The following is a 22500-nucleotide window of genomic DNA, read 5'->3' on the forward strand; positions in this document are numbered from 1 at the left end:
TCATGTTAAGTGATTCAAATTGCGCACTGACATTAGAATTAGTATTTACACAAACAAACGAGGCGCTGCTGAGGGAGAGCCACGCCAAGTAGCTGACCACGCGGCGAGTGTCGCACGAAATACTTGTCTACCAAGTAATGATTTGTATTAACGTTCAACGACTCCTTTTTATTATTATTCACGTACATTCACCTACGAAGAAAAACGAGTAACATTGAAAAAAAGAAGAGGAAGACTACGAGCATGGAGATTGTCTCAATTGTTTGTGTGATCAAACACCAATACATACAATAGTATCGTATATGCCATATTATGACCATTTAAATTCGTGGTTTCGTGTCACCATCGGCTAAACTTCGTCCCCGCCTCGCTGGGCGCCACACGCTTATGACGGACTGGCCCACTGAGCTGCGCCTGTGTTGTGATGTGCTCCTTCACGCCACTCCATCGAGAGTATCAATTATTAATTGTAAATCTTGAGTGCCGTCTGAGCTGCAGAGTGTGCGCAACACGAGCCAAGCATATGAATGTACAAAAAACAGCTGCATTATTCAATCAAGCTTGTAGGTCAGTGGCATATCATGATGCTAATAGTACTTCGTAGGAGCTATAACAACGCAAACATATTTACCAGAGGATTTTATATATATACGAGTATATATATATATATATATATATATATATATATATATATATATATATATATATATATATATATATATATATATATATATATATATATATATATATATATATATATATATATATATATATATATATATATATATATATATATATATATATATATATATATGTGCGTGTGTGTGTGTGTGTGTGTGTGTGTGTGTGTGTGTGTGTGACTTGTGAAGCAGAAAGTGTTGAGGGCGGACAAAAAAAGTAACGGGTTAAAAGTTTTACAGCTCTGCAGTGACGACAAGTCTGCTGCGATGCGGAGACTTTGCATACAATACTATTTTGCTTTTCTCACTACACTCCTTGCAAATGGTATTATTGATACATGTACATAGTAGGTAAATATTGATACTTATTTTCAAGTGCGTTATCAGCCATCGGATGAAAAGCCATGTATTGCTGGCAGAGCACACTTCTGATAGATCGCATTTATCTACGACTAGATACAAAGAAAAATAAGCATCGTTGTTAACATCACTGATGTAGACGTTGATGAATGGAGACTTGGAATGGTGGACAACTTGGGAAAGAAAGTGGACAAGAGACGGGAAGATTGGATATGGGAAAGTAACGTTAAAAGTGAAGAAATGTTAAAGGAAGTCTTGTCGTGGTGTGGCCGAGGTGGGCAACTGTTGGTAATAAAAATGACACAACAAGCGTGAGTCCTTGAGTGATGAGTTAAGAGTACGTGTGATAGGCGCGCGCGCGCGCGCGCGCGCGCGTGTGTGTGTGTGTGTGTGTGTGTGTGTGTGTGTGTGTGTGTGTGTGTGTGTGTGTGTGTGTGTGTGTGTGTGTGTGTAAGAAATGCATAAGTCACATAGTATGGATGTTCTCAGCCAAGCACATGATGCAGTGAAGTGGATGAGGTGAGTGGACGTGTGAGTGGCACGAAATGTCCTGATGGGGAATTTACGGAACATAAATTCAGTTTAAAGCGAATTCTGCTACACAACGCCTGATATAGGCATATACATGTATACACATACTTATTATTTGCATGTATATATGAACGCGGGCACGCTTACACACACTGTATATATATGACATACTTAACACTACTGTAATATAAATGTGAAGTACGTACTTCTTTAGGTATCCTAGTATCGTGGCTTATAAGAGGACTGGAGTGTGGGAGGGATCGAGTAGGTGAAGACATGACAAGGATTGGGCAATGAGGTGCTGCAAAGGAATGGGTGAGGAGGGAAGGGAGGGTGCTGGGAGCGAAGGGAAACCGCGAGAGGTGGAGGGAGGGGCAAGAACACCAGGCCGCAGAAGCAGTGACGGGCTGGTGTAATGGAGGCAAATGCTGGCTTTTATGTACATCTGTGTTTCGTATTTACCGGCTGCTTCGAAATTCTTTTGAAATAAAACGAAATTTATTCATGAAAATTTAAGCTTAGATCTTTTTCCAGTAAGGCGAGATGTGACACGAAATGCTGAGGTTGTGTCCCTCAAAAGCAACTGTTTGTCTAGAACTGACGAGGCAAAATGCATGTGGGTGAAGGGATTTTCGGGGCGGCGGAGGGAGTCACTGAGTGGAGACCGGCAGGCTAGGGAGTCACCCGTCGAGGTGTGGCTGGTCACCTTCTTTCCTCTAATTATGATCTATTATGATTTAAAGATTCTGATGATGTATGGCAGGCATGCATCTCACATTAGCGATGCCAGTGATGATGACTGATGCAGACTACGATGATAAAAATCAATCAATTAACCAATTACCAAACAGTAAAGGTGAAAACAACAACAACAACAACAGCAAAAAAGCTGTTAACTCTTCTTTTTCTCATCTGGTTTTTCTTTTATATCTTCTCTCAGTATTATCATTGTAAGAGCAAGTTGTTGTTGTTGTTGTTGTTGTTGTTGTTGTTGTTGTTGTTCTTGAATTTAAAATTTTACAACGAAGCTTTAGAATAATGGAGTAATTCCTAAGATGAAATTGGAATATGGAAGAAATAAACAGATATAAAGCATCCTGTGTTCACAAACATAGCACAGTGTATAACTAAGGCCCCACTTACACGTGGCGTGTGACCGCCTCTGTCGTGACAGTTCCAGCCACGCGCAGCTCCTGGCAGGAAGACCAACAGTGAGTGCACGATCTCATTGCAAGCCCAAGGGGTGTTTCTTACTGACAATTACCGAGTATGAGAAAATAAAGTATAAGTGATAATCATCCGCAGTTACGTTCCCACCTTCAGACAGCGAAAAAAGACACTTGCACTGCCACTCGCACTCCCCAGACAACCTGCGCCCCGCTTTCTTCAACCGCCTGGTAAGTATGTCTGTTGTCTTCGTTTGGAAACGCGTCACTGATACCGACCCACTGACTGGTGATTCACTACAATGCACTCTAACTTAAGAAACTGTTATAATGAAACATTATACTTAATTGGATGTTATTGCCTTGCATCCTCCAATACCCAAGTCGTGCAGGCACAAGTGGGTGGTGGCACCGAAGCCCTTTAGACCAGCTAACCAAATATGTTCTTGAATATCTGGGCAATTAGAAGTCGAATGCTCTGTGTCTTTGACTTCTCTGTTGTTACCGTGGTACCCGCACTGTGGGGGCTCGAGGGGCCGCTGTTCAGCTCCTGATGTACGTTAACCGAAGTGGTGTTGGAGATAATAGAGTTTAAAGTGGATTCTTCAGGTCTGGGCGTGTTTGTGTTCGGATCTTCAGTTCCTTCTTCTGCATCATCGCTCTCTGCATTTTCATTATTGTTCTTGTCTGAATCATTCGTCATGTCCTCCGTCTTAACGGCACTGTCTTCAGGGGTGGCAGCACCAACTGGCGTGGATTCCGAAATTTGCACGTCGGGAAGCATATCACTATTTACTGCACCCGGAGTTGGCTCCACAGTGGGCTGATCTGTCGACTTAGTTTTTTCGGAATTTCCAGTGAACAGAGTGTCATCATTTACATTCTCTCCAGAAGTGGGATCGTCGCTCTCACCTCTAGGAAATATGATGGGTCTACTCGGAGTTGTAGTAGTTTCTTTCGATGGCGTGGTCTTGCCTGTGTCAGAGCTGCTTCCCTCAAGAGATGACTCATTGCTAGGGATAGATGGTCGATTTTTAGCGTCTGAGAGATCGTTTTCATTGGGATTTTCAAGTCTGGAATCTTCGGGGAATATCAGTGCTCGGAAGTTTCCCTCAATGTTATCTTCCTCGTTGGTATTATTTTGGGGTTCCGGTCCGTGGACAAATATGGGTCCGATCCCCACCTTGAGAATGATTCTAGTGTCTCCTGTTGATGGTATCTTTTGATCTTTAATTTCTTCACTTCCCTGACTTTTACTGGAGTTTGTAGCTTGCGCTGGTGATGTCCTGGTGTGTATCTCACTTTCCTCTACACTCGCACTGTCATGGATGGCTGCTGAATCATTTCTCTTGTCGGAAGGATAAAATACGGATGGTTTCCCTTCACCTTCGTGATCTGATTCGGCCTCTGTTTTTATTTCATTAATGACAGGATCAAACATAATCTCATCACTGTAATTTTTCGCCCTACCAGCGTGTTTGTCCTTGAGGCGAGTTGCTGATGCATCATGCTGACGAGGATTAGTGTCGTGTTTCCTATCCTCTGTCTGAACATGGGTACTGTGCTGTGGTCGGATTGCATCCTCTCTTTGTTTTTCATAATCACTCCTTGACTTTTTGTAACCAGTAATGTAGAGCATAACCTTGTCATCTACATCTGACTCATGACTCTCAATAACAGACCGGTGTGTAGGAATGGTTTCAGGGGTGGAGTGCATGAGTGATGATAGCATGCTTGACGTGTGAACTCTTTGTGTTGGCTGCAACTCAGCCGATCTCTTGTGTCGTCTGTTTTCCTGCTGTGGAGACAAAGAAAAGTATTCTTTCTGTTCGAATCCTTGTTCGTAGTCATACACATGAGTATGAGTGGGTGTGAGGGTAGGTGTCTGTCTCGGGGAAGTGGAGTCACTCTGCTGACGGTGACCTGCACGCGATGCCTTGACCTCCTGTTGGTGCTTGGACGCAGACGCCTCAGAGCTACATGTAGTGAGTTCCCAGCCCTCCTGTTGGAATATTGTTAATGTAAACAATGTAAACATATAACACAACCCCATTCCCATCGCACAGCAAACTTGTCTTAAGAGTTCAGTAATTAGGATTATCACGCAGCCTACCAAGTGATGTGATATTATCTGCGAATATTATTATGTTTTCTCTTGAATTTTCTAAGGCTAGACACTAATAACTACCCATCATTAGCGTACCTGTGGGCGGCAGGCGACGCGGACCATGTGACCGTGGTGGTGGTGGTGGTGGTGGTGGCACTGGTGTAGACCAATCACGTTCACGGTGGTCTGTTGGTGTGGCTCAGAGGTGACGGTCTCTGTGTGGCTGTTCACCAGGAACCACTGGCGGTGGGGCGACGCAGGACACTTCTCAAGCTGCGGCCTCTCACTCGACACTGCAGGAGGTAAGGCCGGTGTCACACAATACAGCAGCATGGCAATAGCACACACAAGCAGATGAAAGGTGTCGCACTATTGTGGTGTCTCTGCATCCGCTGCACAGCACTGTATCACACTAGATGCGAGGATAAAACACGCGAACTTCTGTGCAAGGACAAGTGAAGGCCTTGGTTCTACCCAAATGGTCACACTGTCTGGCTACGCTGCAAGGCGCTCCCTTGGTACTAGTATGTGTTTTACAATCCACGCTGATTGCAGGGGAGAACTGTGCAGCTTGGCCGCACAAGGTGACATGGCGTGTGCAGTTCGGGGGCCGCAAAGGTGGTGCCGCACAGTGTAACACCAGCTTATGACGTTCAGGTTAAAATTATGAAAATTCTACTGATCAACATATCAAGTTATGTTCAATGCTATGGCTGTAAGTCTATGGTTAAACGATGAAGTATGACAAAAAACCACATCATGCAAGTTGTTAACCATTAGGGAGTGTAAACCACGGCCATCAGTTACGATAAAAGCATTGTACAACTGTGTAATGCCCTACTGTTGATATCTTGAGATTATCTAATCGCTTGAACATGACGAAAGAACATCAGAATACTACGCACCAATATACGATGTACTGTAAAACACTGAAGAACGCGTACATACTTTCAGATGGAATTGTATTAAAGATGTAAAGAACTGACTAAAGTAAAAAATCTTAAGTTGCTCGCGTCACTCAAAAGCACCTATAGCATATCGTGTGTATGTTTGTGTGTGTGTGCGGACAACGTTTGTTGCGTCCCAGTGGTCGCCATTGCACAGCCTCTGCTTGCGAGCGGCACGAGGTGATGCATGTGGCACAAAACAGCCAGTCATCTGTTGCACCTGCAGCATATACAGGGCATATAAGTAAGAGTTTTAACAACAAAATAACGATGCATAACTGGAAACTTATGTGTATGGTGTAGGGCTGCTGCCTTTTCAAGTGAGGGGTCAGGTGTCACATGACCACACCTAACACGTGGAGAAGGTCTGGTAGGTGAGTAGTCTATACAAGTGTGTTGAAGATAAAGACGTAAATAACATTATTGAGTTTCTAATACAGGCAGTCATCTTCAACACGACGCAGCACGTTGTTATGTAAGAAAATGCTAAAGAATGATGGGAGAAAATTAAGTTTTCATAAAAAAAAGAACTGAAAAAAATAAGATGCATGTTGCGATAACAGTTCTGAGTAACAATACGAGGCGAAAAGCTTAATTCACTTCCTCAAAAGCAGTGATGTAAGTAAAAACGTTGCGAACTCACAGTCATGACGTATCAGTACAGTGTGATAGGCAAGTATGAAATAGGGAAAACATATGCCACGAATGTGTTCGTAGTACGTACAAGTATGTTCAATACGTATTTTTGAATTCCTGATACGTGTGTACGCGTATATATATCACCGCGAACAGCGAGGTGCTCTCAGACTGTGCCAAAGTGTGCTTCAAACCAAGTCCCACAGCAATCTCAGTGTACCCTCTGCACCTGCACGACGTACTAGCTGCCTCTCGCAGGAAATACGTGACAAACAAAGACTCGCCACCAACAGATCGTATAAAACAGTAGACAGTCAAGTGTCGAGGAGGAAAGACCGCCATGATGATGTTCACCCTCATTGTTGTGCTTACAGTCATGACGAAGATCAACACGGTCTACGCTGCTTCAATCCCTGAACCGCTTATTCCTATCAGAATTGATGTAATGGACCTTGAACATTATCGTGGATGGAAGATCTTGTGCCCCATGAAGCCAGACGTTAACGGAAACTTGACCTTTCTGACGCCTCCCAGTGACGTGGAATGTCTGGAGCTGTATGGATACACTTCGTCTGGTGAAAGGTTCAACATTGGTTACATTCCTGCAGCGTAACGACATCGTCTAGGTCACAAGACAAAGAGCTGCTGCAACTAGTGAATAACAAGATCGTGACGGAGTCTACGGTTCCTCAAATTGTTCCTTCGGCTTGTCTCGTGAGCAGCACGAGAAGCAAGAATTTCCAATTGCCATCACCCGGCAATGCGAGAACCGGACTCGTAACCACACCACATCACATCGTTGTCAGTTCCCCAGTATATTATACAGGAGGTACTGGTACATCAACCCTCTTGCCGTAACTTGTCTCATGTATTTTCTTCTTCCTCATGGTGTCAACACCTCAGCCCAGTCCTTTCCTCCTTCCTGCCCAGAGTGGTATTACATAATATATTAGTCCTAAACAGACTGAAAGGGAACATTATAACACCTAACCCAAACCTCATAACACACTTCGTGAACCGTCAACAGAAACATTTAACTAATTGCTGAGTGCTTACCAATCGCTATCCCCTTGTTATCGTGATATATATATATATATATATATATATATATATATATATATATATATATATATATATATATATATATATATATATATATATATATATATATATATATATGGTGTTCCACGAGGTAAAATACATTCTTCAGGATATAATAATTTGATTATTCAAATAATTCCAAGCTGAAAATATTCTATGTAAATAATATTTTTCTTTATTTTAGCAAAAACTGAGGTATTAATGTATGAAGGGATCTGTTGCGGGGCCACCCTGGCTGGCGGAGTCACGAGCGAGGCCTGCTGGTGTCATCAAATGCCCTCTTGTCGTGAACTATTTTATTTCCACAATCTAGGCACTCCCATTTTAACAAAAAGCAGTTATTAACAGTAAACTTCAGATTGAATAGTTATGTTTGTTAAATTATGAAAATGTATTTGCGGCATAACAATACCGTTGTAGTAAAGTACCACCTGTGAAGTATGCGTGCTCCTGAGCATGACGCGGCGGCGGCGGCAGCAGCAGCAGCAGAAGCAGCAGCAGCAGCAGTAACAGGCCGGTAAGTATCGGTCTAAGTGTAGTGATGTAGTACATCAAATTTATTCGCATAGTTTAGACCGGTCTTACAAGACATATTCCACACATCCTTGGGGAAGGAATGCGTCATCCATGACGTAGCTCTGTCGGCAGGAAAATCTGAGCTGCCAAATAATCTTCCAATGATGCGTCACTGATGACACACTTCCTCTCCAGTCAGATATGAGACACGGATAGTGTTGGCACGTCCTACGATGCGCAAATCCTTGCAGAAAATTGTCATGAAACAACGTGATTCTTTCTAGAATGAGCGGGGGAAGACTTCGAGTAGTCACGTTTGGGGTTCATATCGCCATCTGGGATGCTCCAATCCGTTCAGCTGTTGTAGAGGGATACTTTTGCACGATATTATTACTATCTGTTTTCACTGTGGTGTAGAACATAAAGAATCAAATATGTTTCTGTCTGGACACAAATACTTCACAATGTCATGAAATCACGTTATAGCAAAACGTATTGCTTACTGTTTAGTGTCATTATGTATGTACACTACCTATGTACAGCTACATAAAATCTCCAAACTGTTGATATTTGTTTCTTTTGAATACAAACACTCAATGTGTGTGTGTGTGTGTGTGTGTGTGTGTGTGTGTGTGTGTGTGTGTGTGTGTGTGTGTGTGTGTGTGTGTGTGTGTGTGTGTGTGTGTGTGTGTGTGTGTGTGTGGGATAATGGCAGTGTTAAGTTTATGAGAAGAAAGGCTAAACACGCTAATAAAAAAATAACATCATAAGTAATTTTTTTTTGGCAGATATAAAAAACAAAAAAAAAAAAAAAAAAAAAAAAACAATTAACTGAAGTGAACTGAAGAAGGAAGAAAGGCAGATCAGAACTCAGTGCAAGGACAATGTCGCTTGAGACGTGCGAGAAGAAGGACTACAGGAGGAAGACACACAAGATAGGACGCGGTGAAGGCTAGCAAGGAACAGCTACCCTAAATAGAAATGTGAAGAAAAAAAACGTAAATAAAGAAAAAAAAAATGAATAGAAGAAATGAAAAGAAAAAGAGTGCTGGCCCTCCGCATACAAATATAAAATGAATCAACATTAGCCATTGAAATAAAGACCATTTTCACTCACTGAAAACAGGCACTGTAAACTGTTTGGAGAAAGAACATTATCAACTTAAAAGAAAAAAAAAAAGATCACACGGGCAATGTGTGATATGAAGATTTTTCTCAATAAAGAAAGGCACTACATAGGCGTATCCTTTGATTTTGAAAGTCATACAGAAAGCACGTAACATGTATTTTTTGGTACAAGTGTATTTTATTTTCTATATTTTATTAGCAAGATCAACATGCTGAACTCTTCGATTCCTTCAGTAGGATCGGTTCCATTGCTTTCTTCATTCAATGCTGGATGATGACCAATAGAAAAGGAAAGTGAAAATTGATATTTTACATTTATCATAAAGGGGGCAGCAAAAATCTATCCGACAACCGTAATTATCTACAGGAGGTTTTATTCTTACGAGATACGCGGCACAGCTCCCGTCACGAGGCCGTCGCGCCAATATCAGTCACGTTTTATCAAAGGTTCTCCCGACATTCTTTCCAAAACAAAAGAATACGAAGATATTTTTTTTATCCAAAACAATACGTGTGGAACAACCAATGTCATGATTTTTTTTCCAGCTCTTAAATAGGCTGACCAGTAAATTTAAAGTAATCAACATGGGAATTATTCTTATCTCGCAATGGAGAGGGAAACACTCACACACACGCACACACACACACACCTTTTTTGTCAAGTATGGATTAAAATTGTGACATAAAGCATTATTGATAATCAACATCCTACGACTGAGAGTAACCTGGAAATAGTTAAAACCATAACACATACAATAAAAAGACATATTACTTACTGGCGTGCAACACTGGCACAACAACACAACACAATGAAGCGAGACAGGAAAAAAATCGACTGTAAGACATTGCAACACACCAGAACCGTGATAAACATAGTGAAATACGAAGGAAAGAAAAGAAAATAAACATGTGCAACGAAAGACAACCAATACGCAACATGAACACCACACACCATTCAACTGAAACGAACAATAGGAAAAAAAAAAAATAATAACACAATAACAGAGACAAGTAACGCCAACACGTATGCAAATACACTACTGCAAAATATGTACGTAAAGTGACAATGTAACACAACAAATAATAGAACAAGGTGGAACACGAAAAGAACAAGAAGAAAAAGAAAACTCGCACCTAAACATTCAAGAACGAGGCAATACAACACAACACAGCACAACACAGCACAAGTACTCACATCGCTGAACGAGGCAAGACAACACAACACAGCACAACACAGCACAAGTACTCACATCGCTGAACGAGGCAATACAACACAACACAGCACAACACAGCACAAGTACTCACATCGCTGAACGAGGCAATACAACACAACACAGCACAACACAGCACAAGTACTCACATCGCTGAACGCACAGGGCGGCGGACACAGCAGCTTCAGAACAAATTTCGTGCACCAGGCCTACTCCCGCACGGTACACAGCACAGCGGAGAGTCACGCCCACCTCCCCGCCCATGCTGAGGTCGCTCCCCAACACACCTGCGTTGCCGATGTGGTTCATCTCCCGCTGCTCGTCCTCCAGCCTGAGGAGATGCGGTAATGAGTAGGCGAAGAGGCGACCTGGAGCAGAGAGAGAGAGAGAGAGAGAGAGAGAGAGAGAGAGAGAGAGAGAGAGAGAGAGAGAGAGAGAGAGAGAGAGAGAGAGAGAGAGAGAGAGAGCGGCGAGCCTGGGGTGTGTTATAGGAGCCTGGGGTGTGTTATAGGAGCCTGGGGTGTGTTATAGGAGCCTGGGGTGTGTTATAGGAGCCTGGGGTGTGTTATAGGAGCCTGGGGTGTGTTATAGGAGCCTGGGGTGTGTTATAGGAGCCTGGGGTGTGTTATAGGAGCCTGGGGTGTGTTATAGGAGCCTGGGGTGTGTTATAGGAGCCTGGGGTGTGTTATAGGAGCCTGGGGTGTGTTATAGGAGCCTGGGGTGTGTTATAGGAGCCTGGGGTGTGTTATAGAAGGCCTCCATTGTGTTGTGTCATCTCTTTTAGCAATAGTTAATGTATCAAACAAGCTAAGAAGGACATAAGGTTGGTTTGCTCTCCTTTGTAAGTATTTGAAACAATTTTCTTTGATGTGCTAAAAATGAGTCTGGGCAATGTTATACGGACAAAAGATAGAGTGTGGGCATGGTGGTCTGTGGGGATGAGCAGCAGTGTGTGGGCGCTGCATGTTCGTGCACTCACTGAGAAGCATTATGGCTTTGTGGGGCTGGGTGTGGTGTGTGCTGTTTGGTGTGGGTGCGTGACTTCCTGGTAACGTGAGGGCGGCACATGAAACTCCATTGTGTTAAGTTAATGGAAAATCAGTAATGGTAGACTTGACCTTAACTTTGTTAAAGTCCATACACATAGGTATATATATGTGTATATTGGAAATATCATGTTAAAAAAAATTCAAGTAGAGAATCAGATACACAAGAAATACGTCATTCATGCATTTTGTGTAGCTAACAATTCGTTAATTAGTTGTAGGAGTTTCAGGCAAAAAATCAGGAACGTTTTTATGGAAATGGACATGAAATAGACTGGATTCAACTTGCGCTTGCATTGAAAACAACGGTGACATTTCTGCATTATAAAAAAAAAGAGAAAAAAAGAAAAACCATCACATTGGCAAAGTGTGTGTGTGTGTGTGTGTGTGTGTGTGTGTGTGTGTGTGTGTGTGTGTGTGTGTGTGTGTGTGTGTGTGTGTGTGTGTGTGTGTGTGTGTGTGTGTGTGTGTGTGTGTGTGTGTGTGTGTGTTTATGTAGGAGGGGCACCGGACAACGTTTGCGGCGTCCCAATGGTATCCACTGCACAGCCTATGCTTGGGAGCTGCACGAGGTGATGCATGTGCCACAAAACAGCCAGTCATCTGTTGCACTTGCAGCAGCATATACACGACAGATAAGTAAGAGTTTTAACAACAACAACAAAGTATAACCGGACACTTATCTATATGGTATAGAGCTGCTGCCTTTTCAAGTGAGGGGTCAGGTGTCACATGACCACACCTAACACGTGGGGAAGGTCTGGTAGGCGAGGAGTCTATACAAGTGTGTTGAAGATAAAGAAGTAAATGACATTAGTGAGTTTCTAATACAGACAGTCATCTTCAACACGACGCAGCACGTTGTTATGTAAGAAAACGTTAAAGAATGATGGGAGAAAAAAAAAAAAAAAAAAAAAAAACTGAAAAGAATAAGATGCATGTTGCGATAACAGTTCTGAGTAACAATACGAGGCGACAAGCTTAATTCACTTCCTCAAAAGAAGTGATGTAAGTAAAAACGTTGCGAACTCACAGTCATGACGTATCAGTACAGTGTGATAGGCAAGTGTGAAATAGGGAAAACGTATGCCACGAATGTGTTCGTAGTACGTACAAGTATGTTCAATACGTGTTTTTGAATTCCTGATACGTGTGTACGTGTATATATATCACCGTGAACAGCGAGGTGCTCTCAGACTGTGCCAAAGTGTGCTTCAAACCAAGTCCCACAGCAATCTCAGTGTACCTCTGCACCTGCACGACGTACTAGCTGCCTCTCGCAGGAAACACGTTACAAGCAAAGACTCACCACCAACAGATCGTATAAAACAGTAGACAGTCAAGTGTCGAGGAGGAAAGACCGCCATGATGATGTTCACCCTCATTGTTGTGCTTACAGTCATGACGAAGATCAACACGGTCTACGCTGCTTCAATCCCTGAACCGCTTATTCCTATCAGAATTGATGTAATGGACCTTGAACATTATCGTGGATGGAAGATCTTGTGCCCCATGAAGCCAGACGTTAACGGAAACTTGACCTTTCTGACGCCTCCCAGTGACGTGGAATGTCTGGAGCTGTATGGATACACTTCGTCTGGTGAAAGGTTCAACATTGGTTACATTCCTGCAGCGTAACGACATCGTCTAGGTCACAAGACAAAGAGCTGCTGCAACTAGTGAATAACAAGATCGTGACGGAGTCTACGGTTCCTCAAATTGTACCTTCGGCTTGTCTCGTGAGCAGCACGAGAAGCAAGAATTTCCTCTATTCTGAATGGTTCTTTGGCAGAGATCATCTGGAGATCGCTTCGCGCGAACATCGTGACAACGGACCTTCTTCCGTCAGATGTCGCATGTGCATGAGAGAGAGGCGATAGTGTTGTAGGAAGCAAACTCATCTGCAGACCTGCAGCAGGAGCGCAGCAGAGGCGTGGCGGCAAGTGCTAGGATGTAATAACGCTGATATTATTACTATCTATTTTCATTGTGATGTAGAACGTAAAGAATCAAATACGTTTCTGTCTGGGCACAAATATTTCACAATATCATACAATCACGTTATAGCAAAACGTGTTACGTACTGTTCATTGTCATTATGTATGTACACTACCTATGTACAGCTACTTAAAATCTCCAAACTGTTGATATTTGTTTCTTTTGAATACAAACACTCAATGTGTGTGTGTGTGTGTGTGTGTGTGTGTGTGTGTGTGTGTGTGTGTGTGTGTGTGTGTGTGTGTGTGTGTGTGTGTGTGTGTGTGTTGGACAAATGATGGCAGTGTTAAGTTAATGTGGAAAGAGAGAGAGAGAGAGAGAGAGAGAGAGAGAGAGAGAGAGAGAGAGAGAGAGAGAGAGAGAGAGAGAGAGGTGGGGGGAAGAAAGGGAATGCCTGCAGCGAGTATGTGACATGATTTTTGGTGCGAGACAGGAGAGTTTGGCGCATAGAGTATGGAGGTCGGAGGCCTAGCTAGGCCACGTGAGCTGGAAATGAGAAAGAGATTTTCAGCCTTCTTCACATAGACTTAGTTCCCCCTTGAGGAATTTTGAACATCCTCGTAACCTCTTTTTATTTTCTTGCTGAACTCTGTGATCCACAATAAAGTTGAAAAAAAAAAAAAAAAACGCATATAAAGAGAATAAACTACATTTTTCCTGCTTGACAGAAAATCATCAATGTCTCGTATTTTGGTAAACTTACATGCTTTATATAACTTAGGTCAGTAGACTAGAGTGACTACAAAACTAGCTTTAGAATACACTTGAATTTTATTTGTCAAAGTTCACAATACCATGAACTTTGTTATTTGGTCACAGCTCACTGGGGAGGCCGACATTGTGCTGTCACTAACTTGACACATCACATGCTCGGGTTCATATTAATTGTGTTCTTCTTTTACTCTTGGTATGTTCAGAAGAAATGTAAAAACTCGATCCGCATAAACAAACAGGCAGTTGATAAAGGCATGAGGACTCAAAGTGTAATGTTGATAATTTAAGAACAAAAGGCAGCAATATCCATTGTGCCTGGAAAAAGATTCTTCATACATTTTCTTTCTTCCTTAAATTCTGGCAAGTGCTTCTTGAACTGAGTTTGCAGGAACTTTACTTGATAAGTGAACCAAAAAATGAAATTGCTCAGAAATTCAAGTGGTAAGTGATTTAAGCTTTGAGTGATGGATTAAGTAGACGTTTTCTTTCTCGTCAACACCACCTGAAAGATTCTCAGACATGAGAAAATATCCTGCACTGACTTTCTTTGCCAATCCTGTAGTTTGGCAAGAAGTGTAGAAATATAATCCACGAGTTGAAATATATTCTATTCTTGCAGCTCGAGATTCATCCTGTTTAGCTGCTCAAATATATTTGCTAATTATGCAAGGTGTATCTTTCTCTACAACTCCCTGAAGTGACTTAATGGATCTTTACTTTGCATTTTCAGCATTTATTAAGTCAAAATATGTATTACGTGTTTTGTCTAATTCACATTTCCAACATTACCTCGAAACATTCTACAATTTATACGAGTAGTAACAGTTCGCCCCGGTTACGTAATTCCCCCATTCTGGCTCACAGCTTCACACTGAGAACCACTACTCGTACTACTCAATGTGATGGAGGATATCTAAAGGAGATTTTTTGCTAATCATAGTCTACTGAGAAAATATTAGAAATTTCCTCGTATTTTCTGTGTACTGAAGCTTTTTCGTTGTGAGCCGAACGCTAATCACTACACCACCGCGACCATCATCACCACCACCAACAACAACAATAATAATACTTCACTACTACTACTACTACTGCTACTGCTGCTGCTGCTACTACTACTATTACTACTACTACTACTACTACTACTACTACTACTACTACCACTGTTGTTGCTGCTGTTATTATATCTATTATTATTATTATTATTATTATTATTATTATTATTATTATTATTATTATTATTATTATCATTATCATTATCATTATCATTATCATTATTACTATTATTACTATTATTATTACGAACGTAATCCCATACCTGGGATTACGTTCGTAATCCCAGGTATGGGATTACGACGTTCCTGTTCTTTGGGAGGGAAAGATCAACAACCCTGTGTACAGTAGTTTTGATTATATTCTGAGATTGTTTATCTGTCACGAAAGAATAGAAGAAAAAAAAACATCATTGTAAGAGCACTAACAAGAGAATTTTGATTTAAAAAAAAATTGCATTCTTGTTGTTATCTTTGCAATTCCTACAGCTACCTTTCTAGACTCTTGAGGGACGTCGTGGTGGGAGTTGCTGGGCTGACGACTGAGAAATTGTGTGTGTCGCATCTCTTACCATCATGCGGCAGTCGTGTTTGTAAAGCAGGGAACAGATATGGATACAATTCCAAAATTTAGACCCTGCTCTCTCTCTCTCTCTCTCTCTCTCTCTCTCTCTCTCTCTCTCTCTCTCTCTCTCTCTCTCTCTCTCTCTCTCTCTCTCTCTCTCTCTCTCTCTCTCTCTCTCTTTCATATGTATATATATATATATATATATATATATATATATATATATATATATATATATATATATATATATATATATATATATATATATATATATATATATATATATATATCAAGAGGACTCTGAGAATAGGAAGTGCTGGACGCATAAAGGCTGCAATTTATCCCAACAATAACTTTATCTCATACTTTCCTTGTTGTTTTAGGATGATAAAACAGAGATAACATTATGGGTTGCATAATGGATTACTCATATCACGGGCTATCCCAGTGCGGCATACGGTCTGCTTATCTAACTCCACTACGTACGCCCATCGCAAGCCGCTCCAACCACCACACTCGGCTGTTGTGCCTCGTGCCGTGCCTCATGACACCGAGGGATACATCCTCCGGGAGAGCAGCTGCACCAGTAGCAGTAACGTCTGCTCTTCTTGTAGACATTCCCGCTCCATTGCAGTCACGGTTCAGGGTGTTGAAATAAGTGAATGCCGCCAGCTGCAGAAGTCTTAACATGAATTAATGTGAAGAGAATTTGCTTAGGGGAAGGGATCTCTCCCCTACACTGAGTTATTATTGAAAAAGAAGAATTACAATAAATTCTCATATCGACTGAATGTTGGCTTGGCGTTCTCGCCTAAACACCTTGTCGACAAGTTCTCTGCACCCTCCGCGCATAGCATAGTTAGTGTTTGCAGATGTGTGTGATCTTCGTCACCAAGAAAACTATTATCATTATCGAATAATTTTCGATGGTGTATCTCATCATTAGCTTTATTATCATTTTCATGCTCGGGCCGTACCCAGTCTGTGATTACGCGATCAGTCCTGCAAGCAGTCGTTTATTTCCATCGGCATATCGTTCATGTTTCTTTCAAGTAAGTACATGCATGGTATTTACCTCAAAATTTTTGACAAGTGAAAAGTTTAAAGTAATTTTCTTTCACGAGTTCTCAGTACCAGCACCTTCCTATGAGCATATTTGCAATGCATTTTCTCTCAATGCACTCTCAACATTGCCTTCATTCTTCATCCTACCTACAGTGGTCATCAACGTGATTTTCTGCGTGCTACAGTCCAAGCTTCGGGAGTCTTCTGTTCCCTCCACGGCCACTATTGTCGCCACGCCTCACATAGTCTTGCTCGATAATATGACCAATCCAAGCTACCCTCAGCAACTTCTGCCTACCTTCGCCACCATTACTGAAGCAACGGACTCAAGTCATCACCACCAGCACTCCTCCACCACTGATTCGAAGTCACACCACAAGTCAGACTCCTCACAGAAACATCCCCAAACAACTACCACTACTACTGACTTCCCGTCCAACTCTCCATCCTAAATCAGCACTCCTTCTCTCTTCCTCAGTTAGCCGTGCTCTCTATGCTCTCTTCGGATGCCGCGCTCCACGAGATGCTTTCTTCATTCTTCAAAGTCCACCATCTTAATGTCATGTGCCACATTTTAATTTATGATTGTGGAAGTTTTCTATTTTAAAACGAGTCTAATTTCTTAATGATATCTATTCTCTAAAATAATATCCTTCAACTTCTATCCGTCTGACCGACTGATCTTTGTCTGTTACGAAGAGCTGGACCTAGAATGCTGTCCCACCCAAGTGAGTTCAGGATAACATTTTTTGGAAAGCTATCTTGAGCTATATTTTCAAAAAAAGTCCTCTGTCTCATTGGCGTCCCGTCACTAGGTATTAGTTAATGTTCCTAAGATTAAAATTTCCCGAAACACACATATTGTTATGTCTGTCCGCCCTATTCATCTCCTGTCACAGAGGAATTCAAGCTTTTCTCGTAGTGTTCGGTGGACTGTACACTAAACCCCACACCATCGTCTGTGTTCCTTCCTTGACATTTATCCAAGTGAACTGTGTTGTCATCTACGAGTATAATGCTGTTGTCAACAGAACACTGAAATGTATTTCTGACATAAAATACTACTGCTTTCCCTTTTGTGTCAGTTCTAATCTTGTAAAATAATTTGTGTGGATGTTGAAAACGTTCACATTTTGTAAGGCAAAGAGGAAAGCTTTCCATCACCTTTACGCATTCCGTTCCCCCACATCATCTTCCTGTCTCGGATTGCTCCCCTTTTCTTCTACTCTCCTCCGTACATTGAGGCAATCTGCTTGGGACCCAAACTCAAATTCAGACTCCGTTCTGTTAAACCTTTCGTCTTGCTATGTTACAACTCAACCAGCTCGACTTACCACTACTCTATATTGAATTTATAAACCTTCTCCATCCTGCTGACACTTACTGTCCACTAACTGTCACCTACACTGGTAGATTGTCCTGCAACATGAACACACCCTACTTCAACTTCTTCCCTTCAGGTCTTTCACATCCCATCCCCAAGTCTGGACGCAGTTTGCAGGAACACCTCTATACTCAGCATTTTGCCCAACTTCAGATTATTCACCTAATTCAAACGTAACTACATGTATGATATCCTTAGCATCACATAGAAAGTTTCCGGAATGACATTTGAAATTGATACGATTCAGTTCACTACAAATTCGTCCCTTTGCTACTCACAGTTCAGTTCCCCAATTCGAAATCTCAACTCTACATTATCATCATTCCCTTCAATGAATAAAACGGTGGTTTTTGTTCTCTCTCTCTCTCTCTCTCTCTCTCTCTCTCTCTCTCTCTCTCTCTCCTTTTTTTGTGGATTAGAAATAAGTGAAGTACGTTCTTCTCCCCGTCGAAGAGAAGAAGTCCGACATAGCCTCGCTCAAGTTAGGAGGCCGACACACTGGCCCAAGTTAGGAGTCTAAAAAAATCACAAAGCAAATCTCGAGTGAGGAGTGGCTGGGGGGCCTCTAGATTAAAGAGGAAGCCGCCAGTGCACGAGGCCCGCGCCACGACCTCGCTCTTTCCTGGAACGCTTCTCGGGGAGACGAGGACCAATAAAGTCTTCAGACAACACAACATTTTTCTCTGAGGTCACAGGAAGCAGGAGCTGCACCACACCCACCAAGCAGGGTGTGCGCCCAGTCTTGGCTGCTCCCTGGTTACTACTTTCCTTCAGGTGGTGCGGCCCAACGCTAAGAATAAAGCACCGCGTCAAATGCTACTACTGCTGTTACAGCAAGGACAGGAACAAAGACAACAACAACGACTGCTACTACTACTACTACTACTACTACTACTACTACTACTACTACTACTACTACTACTACTACTACTACTGCTACTACTACTACTACTACTACTACTACTACTACTGCTACTACTAGTGCTACTGCTGCTGCTGCTACTACTACTAGTGCTGTTGTTGCTGCCGCTGCTGCTGCTAATTACTACTATTATTACTAAAACAACAACAAAAAACAACGACAATAACAACTACTGCTGGTGCAGGTCACGTTGAAGGTGGTGTTGCTGCTCCTGCTGTTGTTGCATTTGGGTCTTGGTGTTTAACTGAGCTGCGTATCAGTAAATTACTCATTCATCTTTGCCAGTAGACGGGTAATATATCTGAATTCCGTGATTGTTACCTGGTATGTGTAGAGAATGCAACCGCGTGCTGAAGACACTGAATTCCTGCTCTCAAAATCGAGACTTAGCTACTATGAAATAGCCGAACAATTTTTTTTTCAATGAAATCCAAATACTAAAACAAAACTAGCTTCAAATGAATGGCCCGAGCACAGGCAAGCGCGGCGACGCCACGGCATGGGCTATAAGCGGTCTCCTATGCGGGGCGTTTACACGACGGGCGGAGTGGCGGCGGAGCTTGGCAGCATTCGGGATAATAATCAATAAAGTACGGGGTGCCACCGAGTGACGCCCGGTACACTTCGTTAATGATACTGCTGAGGAGGACGCACTGCTGTCAGTGGCGGGATGGAAGAACTTTGTCTGGTATGTATCACTTTCTCGGTCTGACTTTCGAAAATATAAAGAAACGAAATTATTACCACCTTACACACAAGGTAAGTCATGAGACTCCTCAGGCCATGTGCATCATACTCGACTATCAGTAACGCTTGATAAGTAACATTCTAAGTAAAAAAAAAAAAAACCTTCATTACATTTCAAGGTGATGATGAGAGCCTCGAAATCCAAGACAAAAATTAACAACATGCAGTAATGTTATAAGAGAAAACCAGCCATGTTTATACATGTACTATATACTTGTGGTGTTTTACTCGGTGAGGAATGTCGATCTCTCGCACTAAACCATCATGGCACTTGTCTCCCTCTCAGTCTCCTCCCTCGTAGCGAAGGTATGATGATGGGAGGCTCTTTCATAATAAATAAGGTTCAAATCGATAGCACTGCGTTTGAAGAGAATCGTACATTTTTGAGTCTCTAGTTTGCTTTCTTAATTAAGAAGCAAAGTGAAGCGGATATTTCCTTCTTGTTAGGGCATGATATATACAAAGTAGAAATTTTATGAACATGACACATGCTTGAACACAGAAAGCAGAGCAGCTTACTAACACTTCAGGAAGAGTCTGCCTGTTGGCCAGCCACACTGGTTCCGCGAAGGCAGCTTCCCTCAGGTACTCCTCCACGGCCGCCTCCGCCTGCCATCCATCCACTGAAGCCACATAAAGAGGGTCGGTGAGCGAAGAGAAAAGAGAGAGAGAGAGAGAGAGAGAGAGAGAGAGAGAGAGAGAGAGAGAGAGAGAGAGAGAGAGAGAGAGAGAGAGAGAGAGAGAGAGAGAGAGAGAGAGAAAATCTACAGATTATATTTTGATCGGATTATCACAATTAACTTACTAGCAATATACAGAATGTTGCAAACAAGCTTCTTGTGTATAACACATTAATAATTTCTCAAATTCTACCAAAAAGCTTCACTGCCAACCAACACTTTACGCTTGCAAGTCTACTCCCAGTCCGAGCGACCACTGCTGACACTCTCTGCCTTACCGGTTAATGTGACATTAACATTTTTCATTATCGAAGAGCAAAGGTTCAGCTTAATGTCACTCACCTCTAGCGAGCATGGAGCCCGGTATTGCCTCACACGCTGACCTTGCCTGGCTCCAGGTGAGGGGGAAAGTTGAGGGTAGATGGGAGTAGCCCCAGGCTGTGCCCTTCCCGCTCTCGTGGATCAGCAGGACTTCTCCTGTCCCAGTGCACTGTACAGGTCAGATGAGATTGACTGACACATTTTATATATATATATATATATATATATATATATATATATATATATATATATATATATATATATATATATATATATATATATATATATATATATATATATATATATATATATATATATATATATATATATATATATATATATTTTAAATGCGTTAAGTTTGTTACACATTTTCTCATCAGTAAAGAATTACTTGGAATAAAAACAATAGCATTCAACGTGTAATGATTGCAGACCGATTTTGAATATAACAAAATAAAAAAAGAAATCCCTAAAAAAAATGTTGTCATGAAAGTATTAAGGTGGGGAACACTAGTCTGGTGTCTAGCTGCGTCATGCCTCCAGTGCCCGATTGGCAGATCTCGCCCTGTGTGCTCCCCCACACCTCGCGGCTCCAGCGAATGCCTTATGTTGGGGTGGAAGTGGTTTCGATCACATTGTTTTCATGTCTAAAATGAAAATTTAGAAATGAAAATTTAGAGTCTGCTTTCACCACCGCTGTCATCACCACCACCACCATCACCTCCATCTCTACCATCTATGGTGCTACTACTACTACTACTACTACTACCATTACTACTACTTTTTTTTTGCAGGAGGGACACTGGCCAAAAAGCAACAAAAATTTAATTAAAAAAAAAAAAAGCCCACTTAGATGCCAGTCCCATAAAAGGGTCCAAAGCGGTAGTAGAAAATTGAAGGATAAGTGTCTTGAAACCTCCCTCTTAAAGGAATTCAAGTCTTAGGAAGGTGGAAATACAGAAGCAGGCAGGGAGTTCCATAGTTTACCAGAGAAGGGGATGAATGACTGAGAATACTGGTTAACTCTTGCATTAGAGAGGTGGACAGAATACGGGTGAGAGAAAGAAGAGAGTCTTGTGCAGCGAGGCCGCGGGAGAATGGGAGGCATGCAGTTAGCAAGATCAGAAGAGCAGTTAGAATGAAAATAGCAGTAGAAGACAACTAGAGATGCAACACTGGGGCGATGAGAGAGAGGCTGAAGACACTACTACTACTACTACTACCACTACTTCTACAACAACAACAACAACTGCTACTATTACTACTACTACTACTAGTACTACTACTACTACTACTACTACTACTACTACTACTACTACTACTTCTACTACTACTACCAAGACTACTACCAAGACTACTACTACTACTACTACTACTACTACTACTACTACTACTACTACTACTACTACTGCTGCTGCTGCTGCTGCTGCTGCTGCTGCTGCTGCTGCTGTTGCTATAGTCACCGCCATCCTTGTCAAACACATTTCATACAGTATACGGGTGTCTATCACATCATTTGTATCAATAGTTACTAGCAAAAACTTAACAAAACACACACACACACACACACACACACACACACACACTCACACACAAGGTTAGTCTCAGTGCTGATCTTAAACGACG

At 41.9% G+C, this 22500-nt stretch overlaps 1 protein-coding gene across 1 annotated transcript in view; it reads right to left on the reverse strand.

Moving 5' to 3' along the window:
• Positions 1-1121: 1121 nt before the first annotated feature.
• Positions 1122-22500, reverse strand: part of LOC135097938 (uncharacterized) — a 105085-nt gene continuing 83706 nt past the window's right edge. Inside the window, exons 4-8 of the mRNA XM_064000066.1 lie at positions 20896-21043; positions 20397-20496; positions 10533-10714; positions 4941-5137; positions 1122-4739 (exon numbers count right to left, since the gene is read on the reverse strand). Coding sequence (XP_063856136.1) covers positions 3168-4739; positions 4941-5137; positions 10533-10714; positions 20397-20496; positions 20896-21043 — 2199 coding nt within the window. The 3' untranslated portion in view covers positions 1122-3167. The remainder of the gene's footprint in view (positions 4740-4940; positions 5138-10532; positions 10715-20396; positions 20497-20895; positions 21044-22500) is intronic.

The sequence above is a fragment of the Scylla paramamosain genome, chromosome 4 (genome assembly GCF_035594125.1).
Source record: "Scylla paramamosain isolate STU-SP2022 chromosome 4, ASM3559412v1, whole genome shotgun sequence".
NCBI classification, from domain to species: domain Eukaryota; kingdom Metazoa; phylum Arthropoda; class Malacostraca; order Decapoda; family Portunidae; genus Scylla; species Scylla paramamosain.